This window comes from Mustela lutreola, chromosome 9 (assembly GCF_030435805.1).
Source record: "Mustela lutreola isolate mMusLut2 chromosome 9, mMusLut2.pri, whole genome shotgun sequence".
NCBI lineage: Eukaryota > Metazoa > Chordata > Mammalia > Carnivora > Mustelidae > Mustela > Mustela lutreola.
The window spans coordinates 44,979,614-45,005,150 of NC_081298.1; the positions used below are offsets into that span (position 1 = coordinate 44,979,614).

General features: G+C 39.2%; 1 protein-coding gene across 4 annotated transcripts in view; it reads right to left on the reverse strand.

Annotated features, from left to right (window-relative positions):
- RALGAPA2 (Ral GTPase activating protein catalytic subunit alpha 2) overlaps positions 1-25,537 on the reverse strand; it is a 322,357-nt gene that overhangs the window by 93,330 nt on the left and 203,490 nt on the right. For all 4 annotated transcript variants that reach the window (XM_059134173.1, XM_059134172.1, XM_059134174.1 and 1 more), the window contains 6 exons: positions 25,153-25,336; positions 20,388-21,159; positions 19,498-19,569; positions 15,179-15,302; positions 12,898-13,053; positions 6,984-7,142 (listed from right to left, as the gene is read on the reverse strand). In XM_059134173.1, the coding sequence (XP_058990156.1) occupies positions 6,984-7,142; positions 12,898-13,053; positions 15,179-15,302; positions 19,498-19,569; positions 20,388-21,159; positions 25,153-25,336 (1,467 nt within the window). The remainder of the gene's footprint in view (positions 1-6,983; positions 7,143-12,897; positions 13,054-15,178; positions 15,303-19,497; positions 19,570-20,387; positions 21,160-25,152; positions 25,337-25,537) is intronic.

Here is a 25,537-nt window from a genome sequence, read left to right on the forward strand (position 1 = left end):
CACCAGCCCTTGACATAGTATCTGGCACGAAAGGGCCTCAATAGATACATTGCCTGAATGAGTGAGAAAAGACCTCCAGCTTCTGAGGCTCTGACCACTGGACATTAACCAAATCTGTTGAGCCCCTGAACATTTCTAGAATGAGATCTGCTGTGACTATCTTTTTGCTTCATGGAGATGCTCGATAGGCCAGGATGAAAGGGTGACAGTATAGTCCTAGGATCCTGAACAGACTTCTGATGTTATATGTCTTCTTCTTCTTCTTCTGTTTGGTGGGATTGAGAAAAGGCTCCACAGGCAAAACACAGACATGTAAAAACTGCAAAGATTGACTAAATCTATTTTGAGATCAGCACCTAGAGCACAGATTAACAGTCACACTTGAGGAGACTCAGGAAAGAGCAAAGAAAGATGAAACTGTTAGTTTCACTAATTATGAAAAATAATGAGTGTCTCCCTCTTATGACAGTACTCTTGGGGTTGGAAGTGGGAGGAGTGGGCACCTTAATTCCAAAGAGGAAAATCAAGGAGCTATTCAGTCTAAAATTATTCAGAGTTGTCTAGTCCAGGCAAAAATGACAACCAACAAATAAGGAAAATAAGAGAGAATAGCTCTTTCTTCCTATTTTTGGCAACACCACACTTAGGACAATTTAAAATACATTCCTTAAAACAATAAGTACACTTCTTCCTATGACTTACACTAGAAGCAGTTCATAATCAGTGAGATGCAGCTGTGATGGAAGTACATATGAAGAAAACCACACAACACAACAAAACCCCACAACAACAAACAACAAACTAATGGGTATCAAGGATAGTACAGAAAATACACGCTTCAGGAGAAATTCTCGAATTCTGGGGGGCAGTGGGCCTTGTTTTCTTTGTCGCAGAGGAGTTCTGTGTACTTCTGACACCCTGATGGAACAATCAGGAGAACCCACCCCATTTCTTGACCCAGAGGCCCCTCCTACTGAGGTAGCTCAGAGATGGAGGATGAGAATGGTCTTGATTTCTGACACAAAGTAGGCTCTACTTTTTGCCACTCAGCATGCATTTACACAGGCTGGCTCTGGCTGCCGAGGGAGGGACGTTAAGGCAAAGGAGAGAAAGATGTATATATCAAAGGCCAACTGAAAAAAAAGTAAAACAATATCAACTTTTTTTTTTTTTTTTTTTTTTAAAGATTTTATTTATTTATTTGACAGAGAGAAATCACAAGTAGTCGGAGAAGCAGGCAGAGAGAGAGAGAGGGAAGCAGGCTCTCTGCTGAGCAGAGAGCCCGATGCGGGACTCGATCCCAGGACCCTGAGATCATGACCTGAGCCGAAGGCAGCGGCTTAACCCACTGAGCCACCCAGGCGCCCCAACAATATCAACTTTTGAGGTGAATCAATGGAGAGAGAATTCTCAATAGCCAAATTATTGTAAAGGATAAAATAGGAGCTAGGAGTTAATAATAGGCTATAGATTTTTTCCATCTGTATTGGGGCTTATCTTATAAATAAATGTGCTTTATTATTCTTTGGCAACTGCTTGTGGGTGACTCAGGTAGTCTTTCAAAAACTGGGCAAAAGAAATAATATAAATCCCTTGTATTCAGGGAATTCCTCTAATTAGGAGTGGCAATAAATTAGAGAAGAAATTTGTTTTTGATATAACATCTGCAAATGACAAATGCCTTTCACAGAGTTCTCAACGTCATTCCTTTACTAAAAGAACTCCAATAACAACAATAATAAATTCCCCAAACAACATATTGTGAAAATAGGTTTAATAACATATTTTTGGGGTGCCTGGCTAGCTCAGTTAGTAGAGTATGTGATGCTTGATCTCAGAGTTGTAAGCCCAAGCCCCATGTAGAATGTAGAGATTACTTAAAAAAATAATGTCTTTTAGTAAATTCTGGCTATTTAGCATTTTCAATTATCTTTTAGAATAAATGATTCTTCACATATTCAAAAGTTAACAATTTACTTTCCCTGAGAATTTCCCAGAATATTTTAAAGGATATGCTTTATCTCAAGAAGGTTATTTGGTTGGGGTTGAGATAAATATTTAAGAAAATTGAATAGAGGAAATAAAAAAGAAATTTCCATAACCATGCTGCAGTCAAACACACCCCATATATAATGAAGCCACATTAGTAAAAGATTTCCTTTCAAACAGAGATGCCAATACTGGCTACTCTTCATCTTACACATGCAAAAATGTTTTTGTGATTTTTGCTGCATCAGCCTTAACCAGCATTTCTGGGTACTGGCTCCAGGTGAAGGTCCTGGACTAGCTGTCTTCCTTAAGAGGGATGAGAATACACACACACACACACACACGCACACGCACACGCACACGCACACACACGCACACACACGCTCACACACGCTCACACACTCACAGTAGTTGTGAATCTGCAAGGAAGATAAATACCACCTTGACAGCAACCTGGTGGGTTGGAGCAACTTAGGGAAAGGACAAGCATCTAGGAACAGGAGGCTCAAACAGGGCCCATCATCTAAGAGGGGTACCTAGAATCCTTGAAAAGGACTGCAGAGAGTACTTGGTCCCCAACCTGAATGCCATAGCTGAGGAAAAAAAAAGTCCGAAGAAATTAAGAGACCTGCCTAAGACCTGTATCCACTCGTGGCAGCACTGTAACTAGAACTCTGGGGTCCTGAACTAGAACTAGAACTAGAACTGGAACTCTATCCTGGTATTCTTTCCTGCCTGTACTTCTCAGAAATGGCTGAATCATCTATTTTCCTCCCCTACCCATATCTACCAGGGCCAAGTAAGGAGAGTCTGGAGGACATTAACAGGTCTTTCACTTATAAAACTGACATTCTGGTTGAGGTGATAAGGAGAACTCAGCCTTCTCTTGTCTTAACTGCACCCGGTCAAGGCTGCTTTGGCATGTCTGCCCTCTGGTTGGACAGTCACTAGCCACGTGCTAATGTACCTGGAGATAAACATGACAGAAACACTAAAACCTACCTTCACAAATTCATAAAAGCAAATGTTTTGAATACCAAATTATATTTAGTTGCTGAAAAAAGAAAAGCAACATGGGTTCTCACTGTGATTTGGAAGCTCTAGGAACCCCTTTTCTGCAGAATAAGTTGGGCATTTAAACAAACTCTTTCAAGCCTTCATGCTCTGCTCTATATGCAAGTCTTCCCTGACTAGTGATTTAGTAATAAAAAAAAGAAATAAAAAGCCCCCAGCAATCTGACAACAGTACATCTCTTTTTCATGATCAAAGACTACTGTGTCGATATTTACAGAGATGAACTTACTTTGAAAATAATTTCACAATGAAACCACGTTACCGAATACACAGGTATTTATTTATTTATCTATCTACTTATTTATTTATTTTTAAAGTTCAATAAAAAGCTCAAGAAGTGAACAGGCCCTCTCAGACGCAAGGGTTTTCTGTGCTCATACAGCACGCCCACACTTCTTGAACATACCATTTCACAAATGCTGTGTATTATTAAGAGGAGGCGGATTCTGCCAGGCACATAATTTGTATATTTAAGGGAGGTGTATGGAATGAAAAAGCGAAATATGTTAAATTTCAAAGGACTTGGAAGCAATGCTGCCTGTGAGCATGTATTACAAATAGCCCTACATTATTACATACGCTATTAATGAGGCTGAGTGAATGAAAGTACAATTTGAATATGCATGACTCTACCCAATGAGCAGGACTTTTGTGTACTGATGAGGTTTTTTTTCCCCCCTCCTAAAAAAGGATTAAAATTATTCTTAAAGAAGTATGGCTGCCCAGAGACCAGTAAAATAAATTTACTTAGACCAGAGTCATACTATATTCAGATGAAATATACAGGTGCTAAAAGAATGCCTTTAATCTACCTATAATTCATGGAACTTGTGCATAATTCTGTCTTCCTCCAAAGGAATATTCCTCAACTTCAAGCAGCTGCGTCAATACAATTTCTAAGCAAAAATAATGATTTTGGTGGAGATCCCTAAAAGTAGACAAGGTTAAATAAACCTTTTGAGTACAAAGCCTTTACTTCCAAGTGAGGAGCACTAGTTAAAAGACGGGGGAATGGGTAAATTATTGCACCAAATGGCTGAGAATTAATCTCTGCTGACTAGCTGTAATCTAACGAGGCGTCTGTGTCCCAGGGAGCCCGCAGCATGTCCCTGGCGGTATGTGCAGTGTGTCGAGTCTGCGTGGCACCCTTTGTCCTCGCTCACAGGCGGCCTTTCCCCTCATTGTCCATAATATCCTCATGCATCTGGGACGCGTGGAATGCATTCATACTAACAGACTTACCATTGTTTTCTCTCAGAAGCTTTGTTGAGCAAAGACTGCATCACGGTTACTGATAATTATATTGCTTAATTAATCAAGACAAAAAAAATTTGCAAATCATTGCCTGGTTGCCAAGCAGGGAGATAAAAAATGACAACAATACAAGCTGAAGCAATATAACAAAAGTAACAGCTATCTGATCAGAAATTCTTATATAATGAAGCTATTAATGCTAAATCGGTTAATGTTAACATTGCTCCAGGTGTCTCTACTTAGATGCAAACAAAAAGGCTAACATTATGGATATAAAAGGCCAAATGTTGCCATGGATTCTGTAACCTGATAGAGAGGACAGCCTTTTCATTTGATTAGGGAATGCAATTTAAATACCAGGGACTGAAGCCAAACAAACAGACTTTCCCTCCACAAGCCTCTTGCATTCACCCTGGGGTCAGTGGTTGGTGAACAAAAGGTCAGCCACACTTGCCCTGGAAATGTCTGGATTAATTTTATTACATTGTAATGGTTTGTACTTTAAATGTGGGGATAACACTAAATTTCCAGTTGGCTATTATTCTCTTCTTCCCTAAAGGGAAGGCTTTTGGATTGAAATATTCAGACAGTGATTTGCTCAATTCACCTTGTCAAAATTTATGACCAAATTTGTAAAACGTACATTTTCTAAAGAAATTTTGAAAAGGTATGTTAATACTTGTTTTCATGTGTTGGAAGTGTAATACCTTTTTAAAAAACCACTTTTTAAGAAAGTTAAAAGTGTGACCCTTTTGACACTGTGAAGTGAATTGAAATACCTTTTATGTTCTTTTTTTGCCACAAAAAATAATGGTGACATTTTTAGGACATTTTAGAGGACCACACTGAAAATGAACTAATAAAGCCAGTTAATCCATACTAAATAATAAAGAATCATGTTTTGCAGATTTGGAAGCTATAGGACACTAAATCTGTTGGTTGTCTAATATCAACATTTTCAGTTTAATTCTTAAAGTCAGTGTTCTTCCCGGACAAACACAAACATTATTAGTACTCAGAGCCATTTTCTTATACAAGAATGAAAATTTTATACAAAAAAGACACGAATCAAAGATAACACAAATATTTAGTGTGAAGAACTTGTGGCATCTTCACTCCCTGAATAGAAAAGAGGGTTCCCTTTATGTCAGGCTTCTCACCAGCCAGAGTGGGGCTTTTCTGAATTCAGGAGGTGACCCACACTGTGTCTAGTCTGAGAAATGATTTATTATTTATTCTATTTTCATAGTAGTGACTATAACTAAAAAATTACCAGCAATGGTAATAACAACAGCAGCAATTAACACTTACAGCTTTTATTCTTGAGTCAGCCACTGTTTGAAGCACCTTTCACTTTTTTTTTTTTAAATTTACTTTTATTTTTTACAGTGTTCCAAAATTCATTGTTTATGGACCACACCCAGTGCTCCATGCAATACATGCATAATACCTCCAAAATACCAACTACCTTTCACTTCTTAGCTCATTTAATCTGCATGACTTTAACACTTTTGATTATGCTATAAATCCCAGAAAATCTCAGTTACCTATTATTTTAAAGCTCAAAATACAGAGTATGTAGAATGATAACTTTTAGTTCCTTCAAGAGAACAATTTGGAATGAAAATGAAGATTACACTTAATACCAACCTGGAGCACCAAGTCATTTTCTCGAGAAGTGACTTAACTATGCTAAATGTTTAATTAAAAATGTAAAAGCAGGGGTGCCTGGGTGGCTCAGTGGGTTAAAGCCTCTGCTTTCGGCTCAAGTCTTGATTCCAGGGTCCTGGGATCCAGCCCCACATCCAGCTCTCTGCTCAGCAGGGAACCTGCTTCCCTTCCGCTCTCTCTGCCTGCCTCTCTGCCTACTTGTAATCCCGGTCTGTCAAATAAATAAATAAAATCTTTAAAAAAAATGTAAAAGCAAACCCTTCTACTAATAATTCCAACACAAAAACAAGTCCCTATATAAAGCACCACTAAAATACCACTAAAGGCATGGCAAGGATCGAAAGTGCAGCCAATTTAGTACACAGCACATAACCATTGGATTGTTCCAGCCATTCTCATGATCAATACCAATTGATGTGGCTACATTGATTCTGTGGCAAGGTGCTTCAATTGTTAAAAATCATCACATGGGCGGGCTGTGCTGCAGAGGCCTAGCTTTCTTCACAGCCATGCTCACAATCCTTCAGGATTGACCCCCATTAGCAGCAGTCAGAGGCTTGGTGAGCAGTGCCTGTTTGTCATGCAAGGTCGAATTCTATACCCACAGCCATCCACAAAACGCTAGATGTGACATAGGGCTCATTCAACTCTTATAATTATTAATCAATATGTCCCAAATTTAAAATTACCATTTTTTAAAATTAAAAAAAAAATTTAAATTCAAAACATTTCAAATACCATGAATATCTTCAAACTGTAATTCCCAAAGAGTCTAGACATAAAAATACAGAATTCTGTGCTCCTGAGGAAAGACACTGTGAAAATCCCAATTCATACTGAATTTCCATATGGCATGTGTAATTCAGATATATGTGAGACATTCACCAGTTGGAAAAAAGTCCCCTTTAACATATTTATATCATTATTTTTCAAAAACAGTGAATCATATGGTAAATGCTATATGAGTCAGAGTGATAATGTGGTGAAAACGTACCTCGGGTTTCTTCGTGATCGCGATAAAGAACATGTGATTCTTCACTGGGTAAATAATGATTGAAACGTCTCCGAAGGCAGTCGGGATAATTCCCCTGCGGTAGTCCCTGGAGTGTTCAGACCAGACAATGTGGACCTCGTCATTCCCCAAGTGACGGAGCTGCAATGGCCAATTGGCTCTTTATTAATCAGAGTGATAACAGCAATTTATGAGGGGTCGTGGCTAACAAATTGAATTATAATACTCAGAGGCAAGAATATTTCACTACTAAAAAAAGGTACAATGCCACTGTCTTCTATGACGATTTGAAAAAAAGATAAACACATGAAAATTTTCATTACCACTTACTTTCTATGGAAATACACTGGCACTGAGATGATGCATCTAAGCATGGCAGGTACATTACTGCTAGAAGGGGATGAGACCTTTTCAAGGATTTTTTTAAATTGAATTTTACTCCTGTATTAAATAAAGCCTTATGCTTTATACTGCTGAGCATGTCTCCAAACAATTAACAACATGAGCCTTTTATTTCATATTACAATAGAGCTTCATAAAACTCTAAATTCAATGGTTATTAAGAAAAAATATGAATATGAGACCAAAAGCTACTATAACACAATTGTTACCAAATGTATAAAAACTAGATTTGTGACAAAGCTTTAAGAAAAAGTACATATAAAATTACCTTTGTTTAAGAAACTAATAAGTATTACTTAAATTTAATAACAACAATAGTAACTAGCTTTCAGAGAGTTTGTCTTACTATCCAGAAAGTATGTTCACATGTATTGTTTTGTTAAATCTTCCTACTCTCTGAGGCAGATGACATCATCTTTGTGCTATCTGACAGGGAAGGGATGGGGCTCAGAAAGAGAAAGGCACCACCTGACAAGGTGTGCAAATAGCAAGGAACAGAGCAGGCCTGGAAATCTGGGCTGGGGCCTCTAACTTAGTGTCATTTCTACTGTTCACAGCCATCAAAGTTGACAACAAAAGCCAGTTGTACTGTCACTGCTCAAATAGCGTAACCCACTTTTTTGGGTCATTTTATAGACAAAGAGGCCATAAAATCCAAAAACAAGTCAGCTACCCCCAGGATCTCTAAGAAAGGCTTAGCATGCCTCCAAGGAAGAGACTCTTTGAGACTTCTTCCTGGGCTGAGCTCTTTGGCCGCAAGAACACCCTTGATGAAGGTCCTGTGTACTGACTGTGAATCCTGGGCTGGAGAAGGCCCTGCATGAAATTGTCTGATAAGCCGGAGACTGTGACTAAACAGACTAGATTATAAAGATTAAAATGTTGGCCAAAATTAAAGTTCTACAACCAGAAAGGCTGACTGGTGAAGGCCCTCTGACACCTGTTGAAAGTCTGAGGTTTGGTTCTCTCACATGCTGCAGAAGAATGTGATCTACCATCACTTGGGGAAGCATTTCTTGCTTCCTAGCTTATTTAATAGACGAACCCCAATAATGACTAAATTCAGAGGCACTATTAATAAAATAGTGATGCTGCACCAAAGGTAATGTAATTTTGTATTTAAAAAAAATAAAAAAAAAGATGCTCTGGAGTACCATGTATTTAAAACACGTTAGTATAAAGCAAATTTTCCTTACACACTATTTGACCACAAAAGAAAACTGTGAGGTGACCCCCAACATGGCCTCTTTTCCATTTACAAGGTTACAAAGGAAGTTGGTTTGCTGCAATGCTTTCCTGTTCTTCACTCTTCTGTGCTTCTGGGAATGACTGTTTGAGTCAATTTTTAAAAATTGACCTTTGTACTACAGTGAGGTACAGGTGCGATTACAGGTAACCCCTATGAGAGGGGCACATGATTCAGCTGTGTCTGAGCTTGGGCACTGGGATAAACACAACTGTGGGTGTTGAGCACAAGTCATGATGATCTAGAACAATTTAACAGCATCTATAACTTTCTAAATGTGAAGTTACCCAGTATATCTTTCTTCCTCTTCCCCCATCACATATAAAGGTGAAAAGGGTAGTAGGCAAAAGGTGCAGCCATCGCCACCCATAAATAGTTAAAAGAAAAAGAAAGACACCAAATTCTCATAGCAAAACTGAATGTCTCTCTATATTCATCTGTTTCCACCTCTCTTTCTTTTCTCTTTCTTTTTTAATAAAACATGCCAGGATCTCACAACACACTCCTGAAATTCAATCGTTTTGGAGTGAAAACATAGTCAGCATTATCAGCAACACAATAAAGGCAGGTTTTCAAGGGAAATAGGAATTGTATCAAATTGAAACATTGCTGGGGTGGGAGGCAGGTTGGGGGAAATTTAGCCTAGCAGAAGAAAATTGTGACAGTACGGCTGCCATCACCCTGTCAAGAGAGGCAAACTGCCAGGTGGTTTTGTTGTGCCCCTTGACATAATGCCGGCACAAGAGTCACAATGGGAACAACACACCTACTAAACACCCTTCAAATGTGGGGCTACCACCTAATGCTAGCACCCTAAAACCTGTGATGGCTCCTTTCAATCCAGAAGCATAAGTTGCTCAAGGCATTTGCTCTGAGGTAATACAGTGATTACTGAAATTTCCAGTTACTTTCCCTTTCCTCAATTAGGTTCCTCAATTATATAATTCACATAAGTCTCTCCTAATTCTGTTTGGATTGTGTTCTCAGAACCATAGCAAGGGAGAATAGTATCACACTGACAGACCTGTCCTCCCAGTGTGGCATTTCTGTAATTAAGGAAAAGCTATTTCTGTGTGGTAATGATACAATTTTCATCATCTCAAAGCTGCTTTCAATATCATGTGCTCCAGATCTCTGGACAAGTCACAGTTTAATTGGCTAACTCACAAAACTAAGAGCTAAGGCCACAGGACCCACTGACTAGTAGATCTGAGCAAAGAGCAAAAATATGCCCTCTTCTGCCTCAGACAAGAACACAAGCAGGTGAAATAAGTAAGGTAACCCGGCCATGTCAAAATAGGAAGGAATACTCTGGAAGCTTCAATGTGTTGCTCAGTGTAAAGGGGATTTCATGACAGAGATGTCATTTTGTGAGTTCTGGAGAATTCTGAACAGAGGGCCCCCTATCTAAAATCCACCAGTGAGTTTGTTGCGTGCACACAAGTGAAGCTGGTATGACTCATGTATAGTCTGGGAGAGACTGATGAGTCTCGTCCTGGGACGGAGCTGTCACTCATGCTCGCTACTGCTTCAGTTGCACAACAGGCTCCAGAATGCACGGATGCTTAACAGGCTCAGAACAAATGCTTGCTTCTTCAGTCTTAAGAAATCAACCCCATGTCCTGCCACTTCTTGTCCTGACAGAGTTTCAAAGTCCCTCCGCCTGGGCCCTTCTGCCTGCTGCTGCCAGGCGGCACGCACTGGTGACACTGGTCATGGTACACACCTAATAGGCTGACCTCCTTTCCCGACTAATTGCATTACATCGCCAGCTGGCTCCAGAAGGAGTCGTCTGTTTGATTGAAGAATTCCTGCTCCTCAGTAGGCCCGGCTGCTACTTTTACTAAGTAACAGTCAGGCCTGACATCCCCATTGTTCAGCTGACAGTGTGCCCATCCTAAAATCTAAGTTTTATTTGTAAATTAACCAAGAAACTTCCTGCCAGAACAGTGCTGCCTGGAGACTGATAATGTGGGCCTTTCATCCCTTTTCACTCGTACTGTATCACTGCCAATTTGTTTTTTATGCGGCTGGCCAGCCTGAGGCTATAAAAGCCTTGTAAGACATAAGTGCAATTATAGTCCTGGAGTCAAATGAATTGGACAAATCCAATAGCACAGCTCTGTCCCCACTCTGCAAACCCCTACAGCAGTTAGATTAGCTGTGAAAAATCTAATCTAGCTAGAGCTAACAAATTTCTGCAGTGAAGGATCAAGAGTTCAGTATGGGGTTGCAACCGGATTGTGGAATTGAAAAAGTGCCCCCATGACAGGGGCAGAAGAGAGCATGAATCACTTTAGAATTTTGCAGCTCATTTTTAAGCTGTTAGGGACAATTTAGTTAGAATAAGACAAGGAACTGTGGGCTGCTGTTACTGTGACTGATTTTTAGTCTGGCTGTGAGACATCCTGATAAAGAGAGTTGTCACTAATGATGCTAAATCTCAGAGCTGCAAAAGGTATCAGCTGAATTTTGATTATTACAGTAGGGAATCTTTCAACCAGGCCAAGCCTTGCAACATTATTTATGGCAAGGCGTTTTATCAAGAAAACATGATGCCTTTTCGTGAAAGAAAAAAAAAAAAGAAGAGAAAAAGGAAGAGAGGTAAAAAACCAAAAGAATCCTATCTAGGAAATAATTTTTAAAAATATTTTAAATAAACCTATTAACAAAATAGTTCTCAGTCATAAAAAAGTCATAGAATATGGCAACACATTTGCAGATTAGCAGTAATTTACAAGGCACTGCAAGTATAAAGGATATAGAAGCCCTGCCCAAGGTCCTGATAATCTGAAACAGAGCAGGGTCCCCCTTCAATAAGAATATCGCCACCAGGGTGGCCATTAAAACCTAAGCCATGGAGGCAGCTCCTCCATGCCTGAAGGAGGCAGCACATGGCCGTCATGCTCTGCATGTCCCAGACACTTAGTCACTGTGAATACGTTGTCTGTGATTGTGCTGCGACCCAAGTTCTGAGGTTTTATGAATACCACCGCCCACGATATAGGTGGTCTAGACATCTGGAGCTGTAGTGATGAAAAAGCAAAACTGCAGAGAGAAGAGATGAGGTGGTAACAGTGGGGCCCACTGGCCAATATTAGTCACTCCTAATGCGGCAGGAGAAAAAGGATTCGATTAGACCAGTGGGCAATGATGAGGGCTGATGTTAGAAATCCTACACCAGGCACCATGCTAAGCAGTTGTATGAGCATTATCCATTTACTTCGCAACAACCCTGTGACTGTTTTTAATCTCGTTTAGTAGATGGGGAAACTGAGGCACAGACTACTAACAGTTGAGCTCACGTCTGCCTGTCTCTAGACCCTGGCTATAACCACCACACTTAATCCTTTAATGGATTTTTTAGTTCCTCAATGAGCTATTTTCAATCCTTTAATGGATTTTTTAGTTCCTCAATGAGCTATTTTCCCATCCACTGAGGTGCTGCTGTAGTTTTATTGCATCCTTGTAGGAAGTGAGTGGGTGTGAGGTAGGGATTCCAGGCTCACTCTGCCACCCACTAGAGCAGGCTAGCTGCAGTTGTTCCTTTCATCTGGAAACTCAGAGAAGTGGGTCAGACTTCTAGGCTTCCTTCCCAGACTAAAATTCCTCTTCTTTTAAGGTGCTCCTCACCTCTAATAGAGGGTTACCTGAAGTAACCATCTTGCAGGTTTGAAAGTTTAGGGCCATGTACCCCTGGGGAGTTCCTCAAAGGTGGAGGAGGTTTCCTCTCAATTCTAGAGAAAATTGCCTCCTGGGCCCAAGTTGGAAGAGAAACAAGGTCAGTGCCAAAGGTGGGACCCCTAGGCAGGAGCACACCTGTACTTGTGATTTTCACAGATACTGCCCAATTGCCCCCAGCAAGCCTGGGAGGTGCCTGCTTTCTCAGCAATTTGTCAGGACAGAGTCCTTGCATCTTAAGACCTTTGCCAACCTGAGAGGTCAAGAATGCTATTTTCTGTCAGATGAAGGAAGATCCAAAATTAACAACATTTAAGACCCTTCCTTTTCCTATTAATCTTAGGATTTAAGACTCAAACTTTTCATTTATTTCTTTGTCTAATTTTGCCAAGTTAGATATTTCAGATTAATTACAACTGTAGCTTGAGAAGAAATACACTGAAATTGCACCCAGAGGAAATCAGTCTCGGTGCATGTCATGCCAAGGGCTTTGACTGGACTATAAGAGTCTCACCTATAAACCATGGTGGCTAAGAATGGTCCTCAATCCTCAAAGAGACTTCTTACCTTTTTGGTGAGTGAATCATCTGAGTCTGATGGCATCCGAGTTGAAACGTGGAAAATCACTTCCACAGTCGAGGTAGCATAGTAAGGGGCAGTCTGCCCTGTGCTGCCATTGCGTTGAAGTCCGCCCATGAACCCACAGTGGGTTGAGAGATCCACCTGACGCAGGTAACAAAGAGGGAAGAGTGAGGGTCAACCCTAAATTGTTTTTACCAAGCAAAAATGTCCTTTCTTTTAAAGAAATATAATTATTTTCATTTTGATTTCTGATAACAAACAAATATAATACTAAATTAGACAAAATCAAAACATTAAAGAAACCTTCACAATGTGGATGCCTAGGTAGCTCGGCTGTTTAAGCCACTGCCTTCAGCTCAGGTCATGATCCCGGAGTCCTGGGATAGAGTCCTGTATCGGGCTTCCCCTGCTTTGCAGGGAGCCTGCTTCTCCCTCTACCTCTGCCTCTCCCCCTGCTTGTGTTCTCTCTTTCTCTCTCTATGTCAAATAAATAAATAATACCTTAAAAAAAAAAAAAAAAGAAACCATTACAATGAAAGTGCTCCAAAATCCTATTAACCTAAGAAAAGCACCATCACAAATTTGATGCACATTTCTCTAGCTTTTTTCCATCTTATACATACAGACATATGAATACGTGTGTATGTATGTGTATTTATATGTGTTTATGTACAAACACAGACACACACACAGAGCTTCCCTATTGATGGATTTATGGGATTTTCTGCTTTCTCAAACAGTGCTGGTATCATCAAATCACAAGGAGCATTCAAAGGAATGTTTTGGTAGGATGTTATATCAAAGATTCCAGATGTTTTAAAATTTAATAGCCATGGGGCACCTGGGTGGCTCAGGTCATGATCCCAGGGTCCTGGGATCGAGGCTCATATCAGGCTCTCTGCTCAGTGGGGAGCCTGCTTCCTCCTCTCTCTCTGCCTGCCTCTCTGCCTAAATAAATAAATAAAATCTTAAAAAAAAAAATTTAACAGCCATTGCTAAACTATGCTTCAAAGGGGTTGTTTTGATTTACACCACTACTACAAGTCTGGAAGTTATCATTCTTTTATTATTATTTTTCTTTTTCACGTTATGGTGTGAATAATCACTTCTTAGTCATTGCCTAGGACCCATACCCCCTTTTTAAAATTTAACTTTTCATGAACTAGTATTCTTTCAGTAAAGCATTTATTGTAACACAACTGAAAAAAAGCAATAGAAGAATCTCTTCTGTGCCAAATACAATCAATATATACACTAAATTAATGTTCTAGTCTTTTCTTAAAACTCCAGTTAAGAATGTGTTGGTTTAAAAAGTATATTGGTTAAAATGATTAAGTATATTCTACAATAAGTAAAAAGTCACTTCCTTAGTAAGAAGGACAACTTATTGGAGTACAGTTAACACTTTCAGACTAAAATCTACTTGACATTTTATAAAGTACATGGTCTTGACCTTGATGTAGGGTTCTCCTGTTCCCATCTTCATATTAGCTTCCTTGTTAACATTTAACTCTCAGAGACAAGTCTTATTTATGTACCTAGAAAGTTTCCCACAGCACAGATAACCAAGAAACCAAAACAAAAGTAAGGAAAAGTAAGGGAACTATTTCAGATATGCTGATTTCCATTATAACTATTCTGAGTTCTTTTGGATTCTGGAGATATAATTTCCTTTAGATTTATGTTCCAAGAGACAGATAGGTGTGTGTGCAGGCACACTTGTGTATAAATGTATATGTCTGTCTGTCAGACTATTATTCAGCAGAGAAAAAGCAAATTCTTTCAGTATCAGTCATCTTGGGATCTTCCTTAGGGAAAGAGGTTGGCTGATAAACCATAATGGCTACTCTATTCTATTTTCATGACAATTTTTGACTTCATCCAGCTCTTTCTTCGTATTTTTCACCCACCAAGTCATTTATTTCTTCTCCAATCTTCATACTGCAGCTAAAACCAATGCTTCTCTGCCCATATTTATCTTCTCTTCCCATATACTGTCTATGGCTGGGTGAGTCAATTTGGCTACTCGCTTTGGATAAAAAGAAGATGAAATTTAACATTAAAGGAAAAGTTAAGGGAAACAAAAGTTCATGTATGGAAGTACTGAAAAGCAACTAACAGAAGATGCCAAATTCAATACATGCATCAACTCTGTAACACTATCTGTACTGGATTTGAACGTAAAATCTTGTATGATTGATGTTCAGTTTATATATATCCTTAAATAGTGCTGGTCAATAAACAGCTCCCAAATGAAATGAATTACCTCCCATCCAAGTCCGGCAACAAAGTCTTCATATGCTTGGCTTCCTCTTTCATTAGAGAGGATTGAACACTTGTCTTCTTGACCTTCAGCAATGTAAAACACTGCAATTTTGTGCGTTTCACGGCTATAAATTTTTCAATTTAAAGGAGTTAGAATTCTCATATTTAAAATTTTATTTCACTACAGCTACCAGCATGATTCCTAATACAGAGCTTTACATTTACGGAGAATTTACTAGGGGTCAGTCACTGTTCTGACAAGGTTCAACACATAGTCTCATTCACTCTTGCAAACACTCTAAAGAGACAATTATCATCACTTCCCTTGTAGAGGTGGTTGAAAGGAGGCACAGAAAATTAAACAAAAAGCACACAGCAAGTGGGAGGCCAGGAATTGAAGCAGGGCAGTCTGGTTCTTGAGATCACTCTCAGAACATGTGACATATTTAACAGCATGTTAGAACACATTATTGGACAAACTCTCTACATTTTCGGTGTAAAAAAAAAATATATGTGAAAGCATTTCACATAGATACCAGTTGAGACTAGGTCTATGTGACTGCCTATATTTTACTTAATACACTTTGAAAGAAGGATACTAGATAGCTCCCTGACTGGAACTGTACCATTCATCCACTTCCTCCATGATGGATTTTGGGTGCTTTACTGTTAAATCAAGTTAGCATGATCTGTACTCTGAGGACAGGAGTCCTGCCTTTTTGCCTTTTGTATATGTACCCTGGTCCTTGGCATATAGTAGTTGCTCAGTTAAATCTCTGTTGACAAGAGACCCAATGCTATATATAATATATTAATAACCAATTTCTACAAATTATACCCTAAAGTGTTAAAATAACTAGACTTTTTTACCTGGCAATTTGGTGATGGTTTAGAGATGAAGGCACTGTGCTAATTCAGAGCTTTCATCAAGAACCACTCATTCTGTGGCCCCATCATCCAAGTTTTATTCAAGTCTCTATTTTTTAAAATTTTGGATTATCACCAGCAGAGCAGTTCTACCTTCCTTATTATTTTTGCATTGCATTCTGAAAAACCTCATAGGAAAAACTACCAAGTGTCAAACATAAAGAAATGTTTCTACAGTCTTAATTGTTCAACATCTTAACACCATAATCTGATTAGACACCTATACTAGTGGAATTTAGGCTCTATATTTTAACATATTTACAAATATTTCCTTCTGTAGGACTTGTGTTTTTACTTAATAAGCAGAATGAAATGAAACTGAACTAAAAAGTCATAAAAATAAATCAAGGATTCATTTCTCCCACAGTTCATGAGTAAAATTAGAAAATACAGAAAGGAAAGAGAAAAATAAAAATTCACTTATGTTCTCTGCTTCTATGTTGAAATTGCAACTGTTGGGATTTTAAGATGCATTTTCACATACAAAAGTGAGTTACTACACCCTGTTTTGCAACTGATAATTTTAACTCAAAATATTTGTGAATACTTTTACTGTATAAAATATGCATAACATAAAAGTCACCATGTAAACCATTTTTGAGCGGGAACACTTTTATATCACGTGTTTGTATGACAAAGTTATTAATGGTTGTGTAACGTTCCAGTATATGAATATACGTTATCCCAAATCCTTATCATTGGACCTTTAAGTTGCTTCCAATTTTAAAGACACTATAACATTATCTTTGATATGTCCTTTGAATACATTCATAGAAAAAGAATCTTGGTCATTGCCTACTTTTAAGGCTTTTGATGAGCGCTATGCTGCTACCTCTGGAGAAAGTGGACATCCTGAATGCTCTGACTGGCATGGCACAAGCACACAGTTGGCGGCACCTCTCTTAATGGGAACCAACCATTGCTGTGAGAAGAGGGAAGTTTTATGGTGACTGATCCAGGGGACTGATGCTCTAGAGTAGAGACCATGTGCTCTCAGACTGTCAGAAAGCTTGTTCTCAGGTAGTACAGAGCCCTAAAACTACCACACCATTTATTCCTTGAGTGACAGGCAGGACACACCCACTAGAATTTGACTAGCTTATTCTCAGAGCTATAATAATTTGGGGGCTCAGATGATGACAGAGATCATGACTTATGACCTGAAAGACTGTCTTTTTCAACAAAAGGAGAAAAAGTATAGTCACTCAATTCCTTTCTGTAGCTCTCTCTATATATTCAGAAGTCCTCAGCATGTGATTGTTCTCTGTTCTATACATATAACAAGACCATCTCAGGTTTATCTGAAACATTTTTGTTGACTCTCCTCAAAGTCCAAGCTTTTTATCTTGTAGTTGCTTGCAGGTCCTCGAGTCCTCATTAACACAACATGGGAGCACAAGAGCTAAGCCCCAGTGACTGCCTGACTGATGTAGGTGTAAGGAAAGGTGACCTTTAGCTGTAAACATTCATCAAATTTCACATCCTCCAAAATGTTAGCACCACAGAGAGCCTGCCAGGATCAGACGCCGTGTCTGGTCTTATTAGAGCCAGGCTTTTGAAATGATAATTAGCAACAGCACTTCATATCCATAAGCTGCACCACCAATGCATGAAGGAGCAGGTAATTCAGGAACGCAGGCACATAAAATCAACATTTTCTCTTCTTCATTAGAATGCATTTTTCTTTCTTATTAGGAATAGACCAAAATAGCTCAGTTTCCTTGTGCTGTCATATTACAAAGCCAAACAAAGAAAAAAAACCATGAGTTTAACTTTCACTTTACCATGTGGTGACAAGAGGTATTAATATTTAAAAGAGAAACCACTGTAATTTGCATGTGCATTCATGACACCTTTTACATCTTCATTATCTTCACGATATATAGATGATAGTTCCCACGCAGTCTCTACTTTTCCTAAGAACATGCTAAGCAGGAACTATGCCTTGACAGCAGGGAGATAAACTGGTATCAGAAATAAACACAGCCACCCTAACTAAAAGTTGAAGGACAGGTATATTCTTACCTGTTAACTAACCAATACATGGACTGTCTAGATTTCTCATACCTAGAGTCCCCAACTTATTTCCACTTTTCTTTTTTTCCAAAAAGAACCTCAAACACACCCTGTACTATTAACAAAGTAAATTGATACCTTTTTTAGATATTAAGAAGATACTAAATCCAGGAGTTTGGATTTTAAGCAAAGGTTAATCAAGGGACATAAGATTTGCTTATCAGCTCTCCAAAGCCATATTTTACTGCAACAGCACCCCAGGGAGCTCATCCAATGGTACCGCATGCAACTAAAGTGCATTAACACTCAAATTGGCCACAATTACAAGATACCGATGTATTCACTTAATACTAGGAAGCATGGAATAATTCAACATATGCTTGAAAAGCTGAGTTTGGAGCCCAAGTGACTGCTTGTTTAATACTGAAGGACAAGAGGGAGAGAGAAGTGAACCCCTGAGTCCTTCACAAGAAACCCCTCACAGAGTTTCCACAGAGAATTTGGTCTCTATGCCTCTAGAGAAAAAGAAGCATAACAACAATTGGGAAACTGAATATGATGAAGGGTAATGTGAGGAATAATGGCTTCAGGTTTTTCATCTGTAATGAGATACCTAATGATATTCTATGGGGAATAAGAGAGGAACAAAAAGCTATTTTTTAGAAAATGAGTTTTTTAAAAACTAATACTAAACAAGCAGTTTATTCAAGACTTTGAAGCACCTGTTATGTACAAAGCACTACACTTACTATTGCCTAAGATGTTTTTGGAAGCACACATTTCCCCCAAATCAAAAACTGGTCCTGAGTTCATCTGTACAATTACTTCCAAGATTGTACAGATAAAGGGCACACCTGAGATTTGACCAGCTTTGAGAAGAAGCCTCACTACTAGGAAATTACTAACTGAAACACACTGGTTTTAAGCTTGCCCCCGTTATACAGCAGAGACTGCAGCCAGTGCATTGGGACACAACACAGGTTATACAGTCAGACTTGCTTGGTTTAAACAACATGGTTACATGTGAGCACAGGTAGGTGTCTGAGTCTGGTAAGCCTCTGTTCCTCACTGGAGAAAGAGGAATTTAATCTCTACAGAGATTAAACGAGAATGAATGTCCACTGGCTGCCCCATGAAAAGGTCCTCAACCAAAGACAGATTGGATAGGAGCAATGACTTCTTCTCAGCATAGTAAGCATGTAAGCTTACTCCTCAAGGGGGAAAACACCAAAGGTATGGCATGTGCAGATGTTACCAGATTCTGATTACAGAATGACCTTTGGGTGTCTCTGCAGGTGTATTCATTCCTGCAGCTCTGTCATCCAAGCACATATTCTCATAGGCAGGAAGGAAGTAGAATGATATACTTCAACATACCACTGACGGGAGTCCAGATTTTTTAGCTCTCTCAATAGTTTGGAATTTTTCTTCAACAGATGGAAATTTTTTCTATTAAAAAAAGAGATGGAAGAAAAGATATATAATCATTACAGACCAATTTTCCCTTTCTAATCAATCAACAAACCTACCTACTCATCTATCCACATACCTATGCATAACCCTCTTCATTCATGAAAGATTTATGATCTGAACCCACAGAATGAGCTCCATTCTCCTTAAGACATTTGAAGGCATCAAAATTCCATGACACTCCATCACTATCCACTGGATGGCTCGGAGGTGAATAAGTGTGTCACTGATGTGTGTGTGCCTGTCTGTGTCTTTTTTCACTATCAGCTCTGCTGTGAATCCCTTTTCCCTATATCTGTCCTTAGAAACCCCACTCCACAGTCAGGATCCAGTTCAAGCCCAGCCCTTTCACAAAGTCTTCCCTTACTATCCCACACTTTGCACTGGGTTAACTGTTCCTCTTGGACCCCCATGTCGTGCTATCTTTCATCAGAGTTGTGCCAAGTCTACCTCCTTCACCAGACCTCAGGTGAGATGGTGGCTTATTCATCTTTGGAGTCCATTTGCATCTTTTGTGACAACAGAAGCAATAATGGACAGAGCAGTAATTAAAACACACACACATGCACACAGAAAACATCTGATACTCTTTAAAATGTAAGAGATGTTTGAAATTCAGTATGTGCATCAGTAGAGCAGAATTAGTTCCACTTGTAGCTTTAACTTAGCAGCAGAGAATAAACGGTAAAAGTAGAAAGAAAAACCTCCATTTCTATTCTCTGCTTCCCAAACTGAGAACAAGAACAAACACACAAAAATAATGATAAAATAGGTGAAGGTTGAGAGAGGATTGTTACCTTCTGTCCCAAGAATTCATCCCCAAGTCATCAAGCAACAACCTGCAGAAATAAAAGGGTCCTCGTGGCTCTACTGGTGAGGGCTGCTCCTGGCTGGTGATCTTCATGGCTGAGTCAGAGTTACACCTCTGGATGTAGTTGTCTTCTTGGGCATTCTGGCGCAAAATGACCTCAATGATTTCCTTCTCCTGGTCACGGTTCATTCCCCGTGGGGGTGGGGAGGGCTCATTTAGATTTAGCTGTGATGGTAAAAGGCATTCGGGACTTGTGTGGCCAATGTTTTCAAGTAATTTGTCGAGGACATCATCTCCCTCCTCAATTTGAGAAAAATCCTTCTGAGCTCCCAAAGCTTGAGGTTGCCAGCCCGAAATCAGAAATGCAGGATTTCTGCTGCTGGGTGCTAAGCAGCCTTCCAATGGTCCATACAAAACATTCCCATCCCAAGAGTACTTCCCTGAGATATCCCGCACGATTACTCTGACGTCTGACAAAGCCCCCCCCCGTGAGCCACCTGCTGGCCCTTCTGAGGGTGTCTGAAGGTAGGAGATGAGGGTGCTGTCATTCAGCACAAAGAGCTGAAGGTTTGGGCTCCGGAACACCTCGGAAGACAGCTCGGGGGCCTCGGCGTGTGCGTTGTCATGGTTCTCACTGACCAGGCTGTGCAGCACGGCGGGGCCCCCACACAGCGGGAAGTGTCCCAGGTGGTTCACCAGGTGGGCCATCACCATGCGGGCAGTCAGGGGGATCAGCTCCAAACTCCTCCTTTTCCGCTCTGTGAGCCAGGATAAGGGAACATAGCAGACAATGGGGAAGGAAGGTCAAAATCTGTACTCAGAATGTTGAATTTGTTTTAGTCTGGGCATTTTTTTCATCTATTTTCTTTTTTGACACTAATTCTATGTGAATTATAAGTACAATTTATATAGATTGCTAGAAATAAGTCAATCAGAGAAAGACAATTATCATATGAACTGACATGTGGAATAAGAAACAAGGCAGAAGATCATAGGGGAAGAGAGGAAAAAATGAAACAAGACAAAAATGCAGTTATCTGGTGATAACTCGACAGAGCAGGCTACTGAACTGAGGACAAAGGTCCAGGGAGACAAACTATAAGAGACTCTTAATCTCAGGAAACAAACCACAGGTTGCTGGTGGGGAGGGGAGTGGGGGGATGGGGTACCTGGGTGATGGACATTGGGGAGGGTGTGTGCTATGGCAGAGTGATGGGTGTAAGACTAATGAATCACAGACCTGTATCCCTGAAATAAATAATACACTATATGTTAATTTAAAAAAATAAACAAACAAGAAAGCAAATAAATAGATTGATAAAAGAACCAACTTCCATGAAGATCTCATTCTAGGGACACTTAAAAATCTGTAGATACAGCAGTAAACCAGAGAATTTCCCTGTCCTGAAAGAGCTGATGGTTCAGGAAGTTCTGGGAGGTGGAACCTGCAGCTGGAGAGGATCCGGTGGGAAAGGTGGTGGGTTGGAGGTCCAGGTCACAGAGGTTACTCCACTCCCTTCACCAGGGTAAAGGCAGATGCTGATGAGGAAATGAATCAAGCTTGTGATGTTGCGGATGGATTGACGAAATCTGCTTTAAGATCTTTGTGACAATTTATGTTTTGTTGCTTGGGCATTTTAAATATTTAATGGAATCTGATTCATTAATTAACTCACAGAAATAGAAGGCTTTAACTGAATTTGCAGTTGATGATTAAAGGCCTAAGAGCAAGTGACTTACAAAATGTTTAAGGCTTCAAAAGTATAGGAAGACTGACATTAGCATGTGAAGGTGGGCTCTGTGAAATGCAGGAGTAAAGGAAGAAGCAGAGAAACAATTGGTAAGCACGGAGGGAAACAACCACTTAAGCTTCAGAGTAGTCAGAGAAATTGTAATTTGCCAAGGTTAGAAAAGAACTGTGTATTAATCGAAGAACAACTGAAAATGAACTCTTTTAATTTCAATAAAAAATATCACTAGATATTTAAGTAAGACTTGTACTTTGGGCTTAAAGGTTTAAGAAATACTTGGTTTCTAAAATCATAATAGAAAACTCAAATATTAATTAAACACAAATAACTCTAAATTATGCTTTCTGATGCTAAACAACTTCCTTCTCAGATATTAAAAATTCAATGAACTTATCTATGAAACATTAATTGTATGATGTATAAATCCTACCAAGAAACAATCAAATCCTAGAGTGTAGGAACCTCAGTGTGATGACTGATGAACAAGATCGTCCTTTTTCTTGAATTTCTTCTTAATTTTTGTTATTCAGTGAATAAGAAATCACTGTATGCAAGAATGCAAAATAAAATCTTACATGAAAACTTGAGTTTTCATAACCAAAGGTCATTTACATCCATCTCTGACAAATTCAACTGTCCTTCCTGACCCTTGTAGAAAAGTGTATGATTTCCATACAGCTGAGAAATTTAAGCACCTCAACTAATTCCCCTGAAATCACAGTTATGAATGCCTTTGCTTTTGTGTCCATATTAACTTTTTCAAAAGTTACAGATGCTTTTTATTCATGCTTATCATTCCATATGAATATGTGCTCTGTCAGAAATGTTAATGCCCCAAACAACAAAGACATGGCCAGCTGGGGGTTCAGGAGGCTATGGTGACAGCGCATGGTGATAACTCGACAGAGCAGGCTACAGAACTGAGGACAAAGGTCCAATTTGGTAAAGCCCAATGCAGACAATTATAACTGGAAAAGCAACTTTCCTCTGCTTTTACTTACATAGGTTGTGCTTTTAATCTGAGATACATACAAATTTATATTTTAAGGAATGTGTTTGAATTCTACAGTGGGAAATCAAGTGGAGTCACACTAATCAAGCCATAAACCATGACACACCCAATAAAAACTCCAAATATTTTTGGTATTGAAAAGTAAGGAAAGGAATATTTGTGAAGTAAAAATTGTTTTTCCTGACAGAAAAACTTCAGCTGCATCTATTGCCTGTGGTTCCCTGAAAAATAAAGAGAAAACTAGACTCCATTCATGAGAAAATCTCATAGCTTCCACAAACTATGAAAAATATAATCTAAATATTTATCTTACTTCGCTAAATTTAGAGATGAAACAGAAAGGCAGTAATTTTAGTTTTGCCTTTTAAATTTCAGTTTTTAAAGCTCCCCTCTTTCCTTCTTTTTAAAGCAATTAGGTATTAATGATGAGAAATTTGAGCACCTGTGTTTACCATCAGTGGCTTTTCCTTGAGCTAGGCCAGCAGGCACCTCAGCTGGAGGCAACTGAATGTGTCTCTTGCTTACAACTATTTGAAAGTAGTATTTATATCAAATAGTACATAATAGGGAATGAAAGAGTCACTTGAATATAATAGATAAAAATACAGTATTACTTCCCAGAAACATGAGAGAAAAAACAGTTTGGTTATGAATGATAAATTATGACACTGAATGAAAACAAAAAACTCTCAAATACAAGCACATTTGTGTTTAACCTAAAATACTTCAGCTATCATCTTTAATTTTCCTCTCATTCTTAAGATTGTATACCCACAACAAGACTGTCTGTGCATGCCAATATGTTTTAAAGCTGCTTTGCTTTTTTATCTAGTTAGAGTGTTAGTGAATTTTAAAACTCCTTTGCCACTGAAGTTCAAACAGTTACTTTTAGTACCACAGAACTATGTTAGGACAAGCAGCTTGCACAAGGTCTGAGGTTTTCTGGGAAATAAAGTCCAAGAGTGTTGTACATTGAAAGCAAGGTGGTCCCAAAATTTAAATGTGCATTTTCCACTAACCTGGTGAAATTATCTCATTCCTTTTCTTTACAGTGTTTTTCCCCCCTTACAGTTCCATCCTTGGACCTAGGTTTTAACTTGCAAAGTCCGTAACATTTTCATGGATGATCTAAAACTCCACACCCACATTTTATTTTTTTTAACTTTTAGACAATTGAAGATTCACATGCACTCGTAAGAAAAATACAGAGAGATCCCAAATAGCCTTCATTCCCCTGGTAATATCTTACACAGCATAACTATAGTACAGTATCACAATCAGGAAATTTTGATTGGTATTTTGATATGATATGCCATATTTGATATGATTCATCAATATTCATAGTTTACGCATTTCGTGAGTATTTCACATGTACAGGTGATATACCTACCTTTGGACTCACATCTCAAAGCCCAGAGATAGGCTTTTGTCCTTTCAGGAAGAAGATGGTTGAGGAGATCATACAGCAGTTCCTAATCCTGACAATACCCACATATTCTAAAATAGTCCCCCTGCCATTAGCAGAGTGATCCTCATACTGTGGCATGCAAATCCCCACCTCTCTACAATGCTCTCCTAGTCTGCAACCCTCCATGATATCCTTTCGAAGTCTGCCCATCCTTCTAAGTCTGGCTTAGGTCCTTCCTCACAGCAACCCGCCACAGTGCTACTGGTTCATGAATGGGTCCTGCATTAATCCTGTCTCTCTATACATGTAAAGTTCCTCTGGGGTAGAAAATGAGACTTTTTCTATGGGTCTCATAGGTCTGAAACATATAGGTCCTCAACACAAAATTCAACTAAGAGAGGAAAAGGGAGAGGGGGCGAAGAAACAGAAAAAAAGAAGCAAGGCAGGCAGAACTTACTATCACAGAGGAGTCTAGAAAGCAGAAACAAGTTAATTTTTGAAAATAACGTAGCAAGCTTGGGCAAAGGCTACAATCTTTCCTTTTCCCACCCATGAGAATTATTATTCTGAAGAATCTCACCCTCTTCAACTGTGAGCAGGTTTCCCAAATCTGCTGAAGAATGATACTGGACTGGCTCCGAATTCTTTACATTTGCCAGTGGCAGGAAAGGGTCGTAATCCGGGGAGGACAGGTCAGCCAGGGTCAGTGTGTAGTGACTCTGCTGGGTGTATGTGCTTGAGCCACAAACACAGCAGTGCAGAACCTGTGAGAAACAGAAGGGAATGTGTGTCATGGATGTGACTAACCCCCTGTCCCTGACAACCTGCCAAACCACAACAGCACTTAGGAGGCAGGTAATACTTGATAGGGTTGGTAATACTTGAAGACATAGAATCCCTTCCATTCTAAAACATCTTCTTGGTATTTGCAAGTTTATTCTGCTCCGTTTACAACAATGCCAATA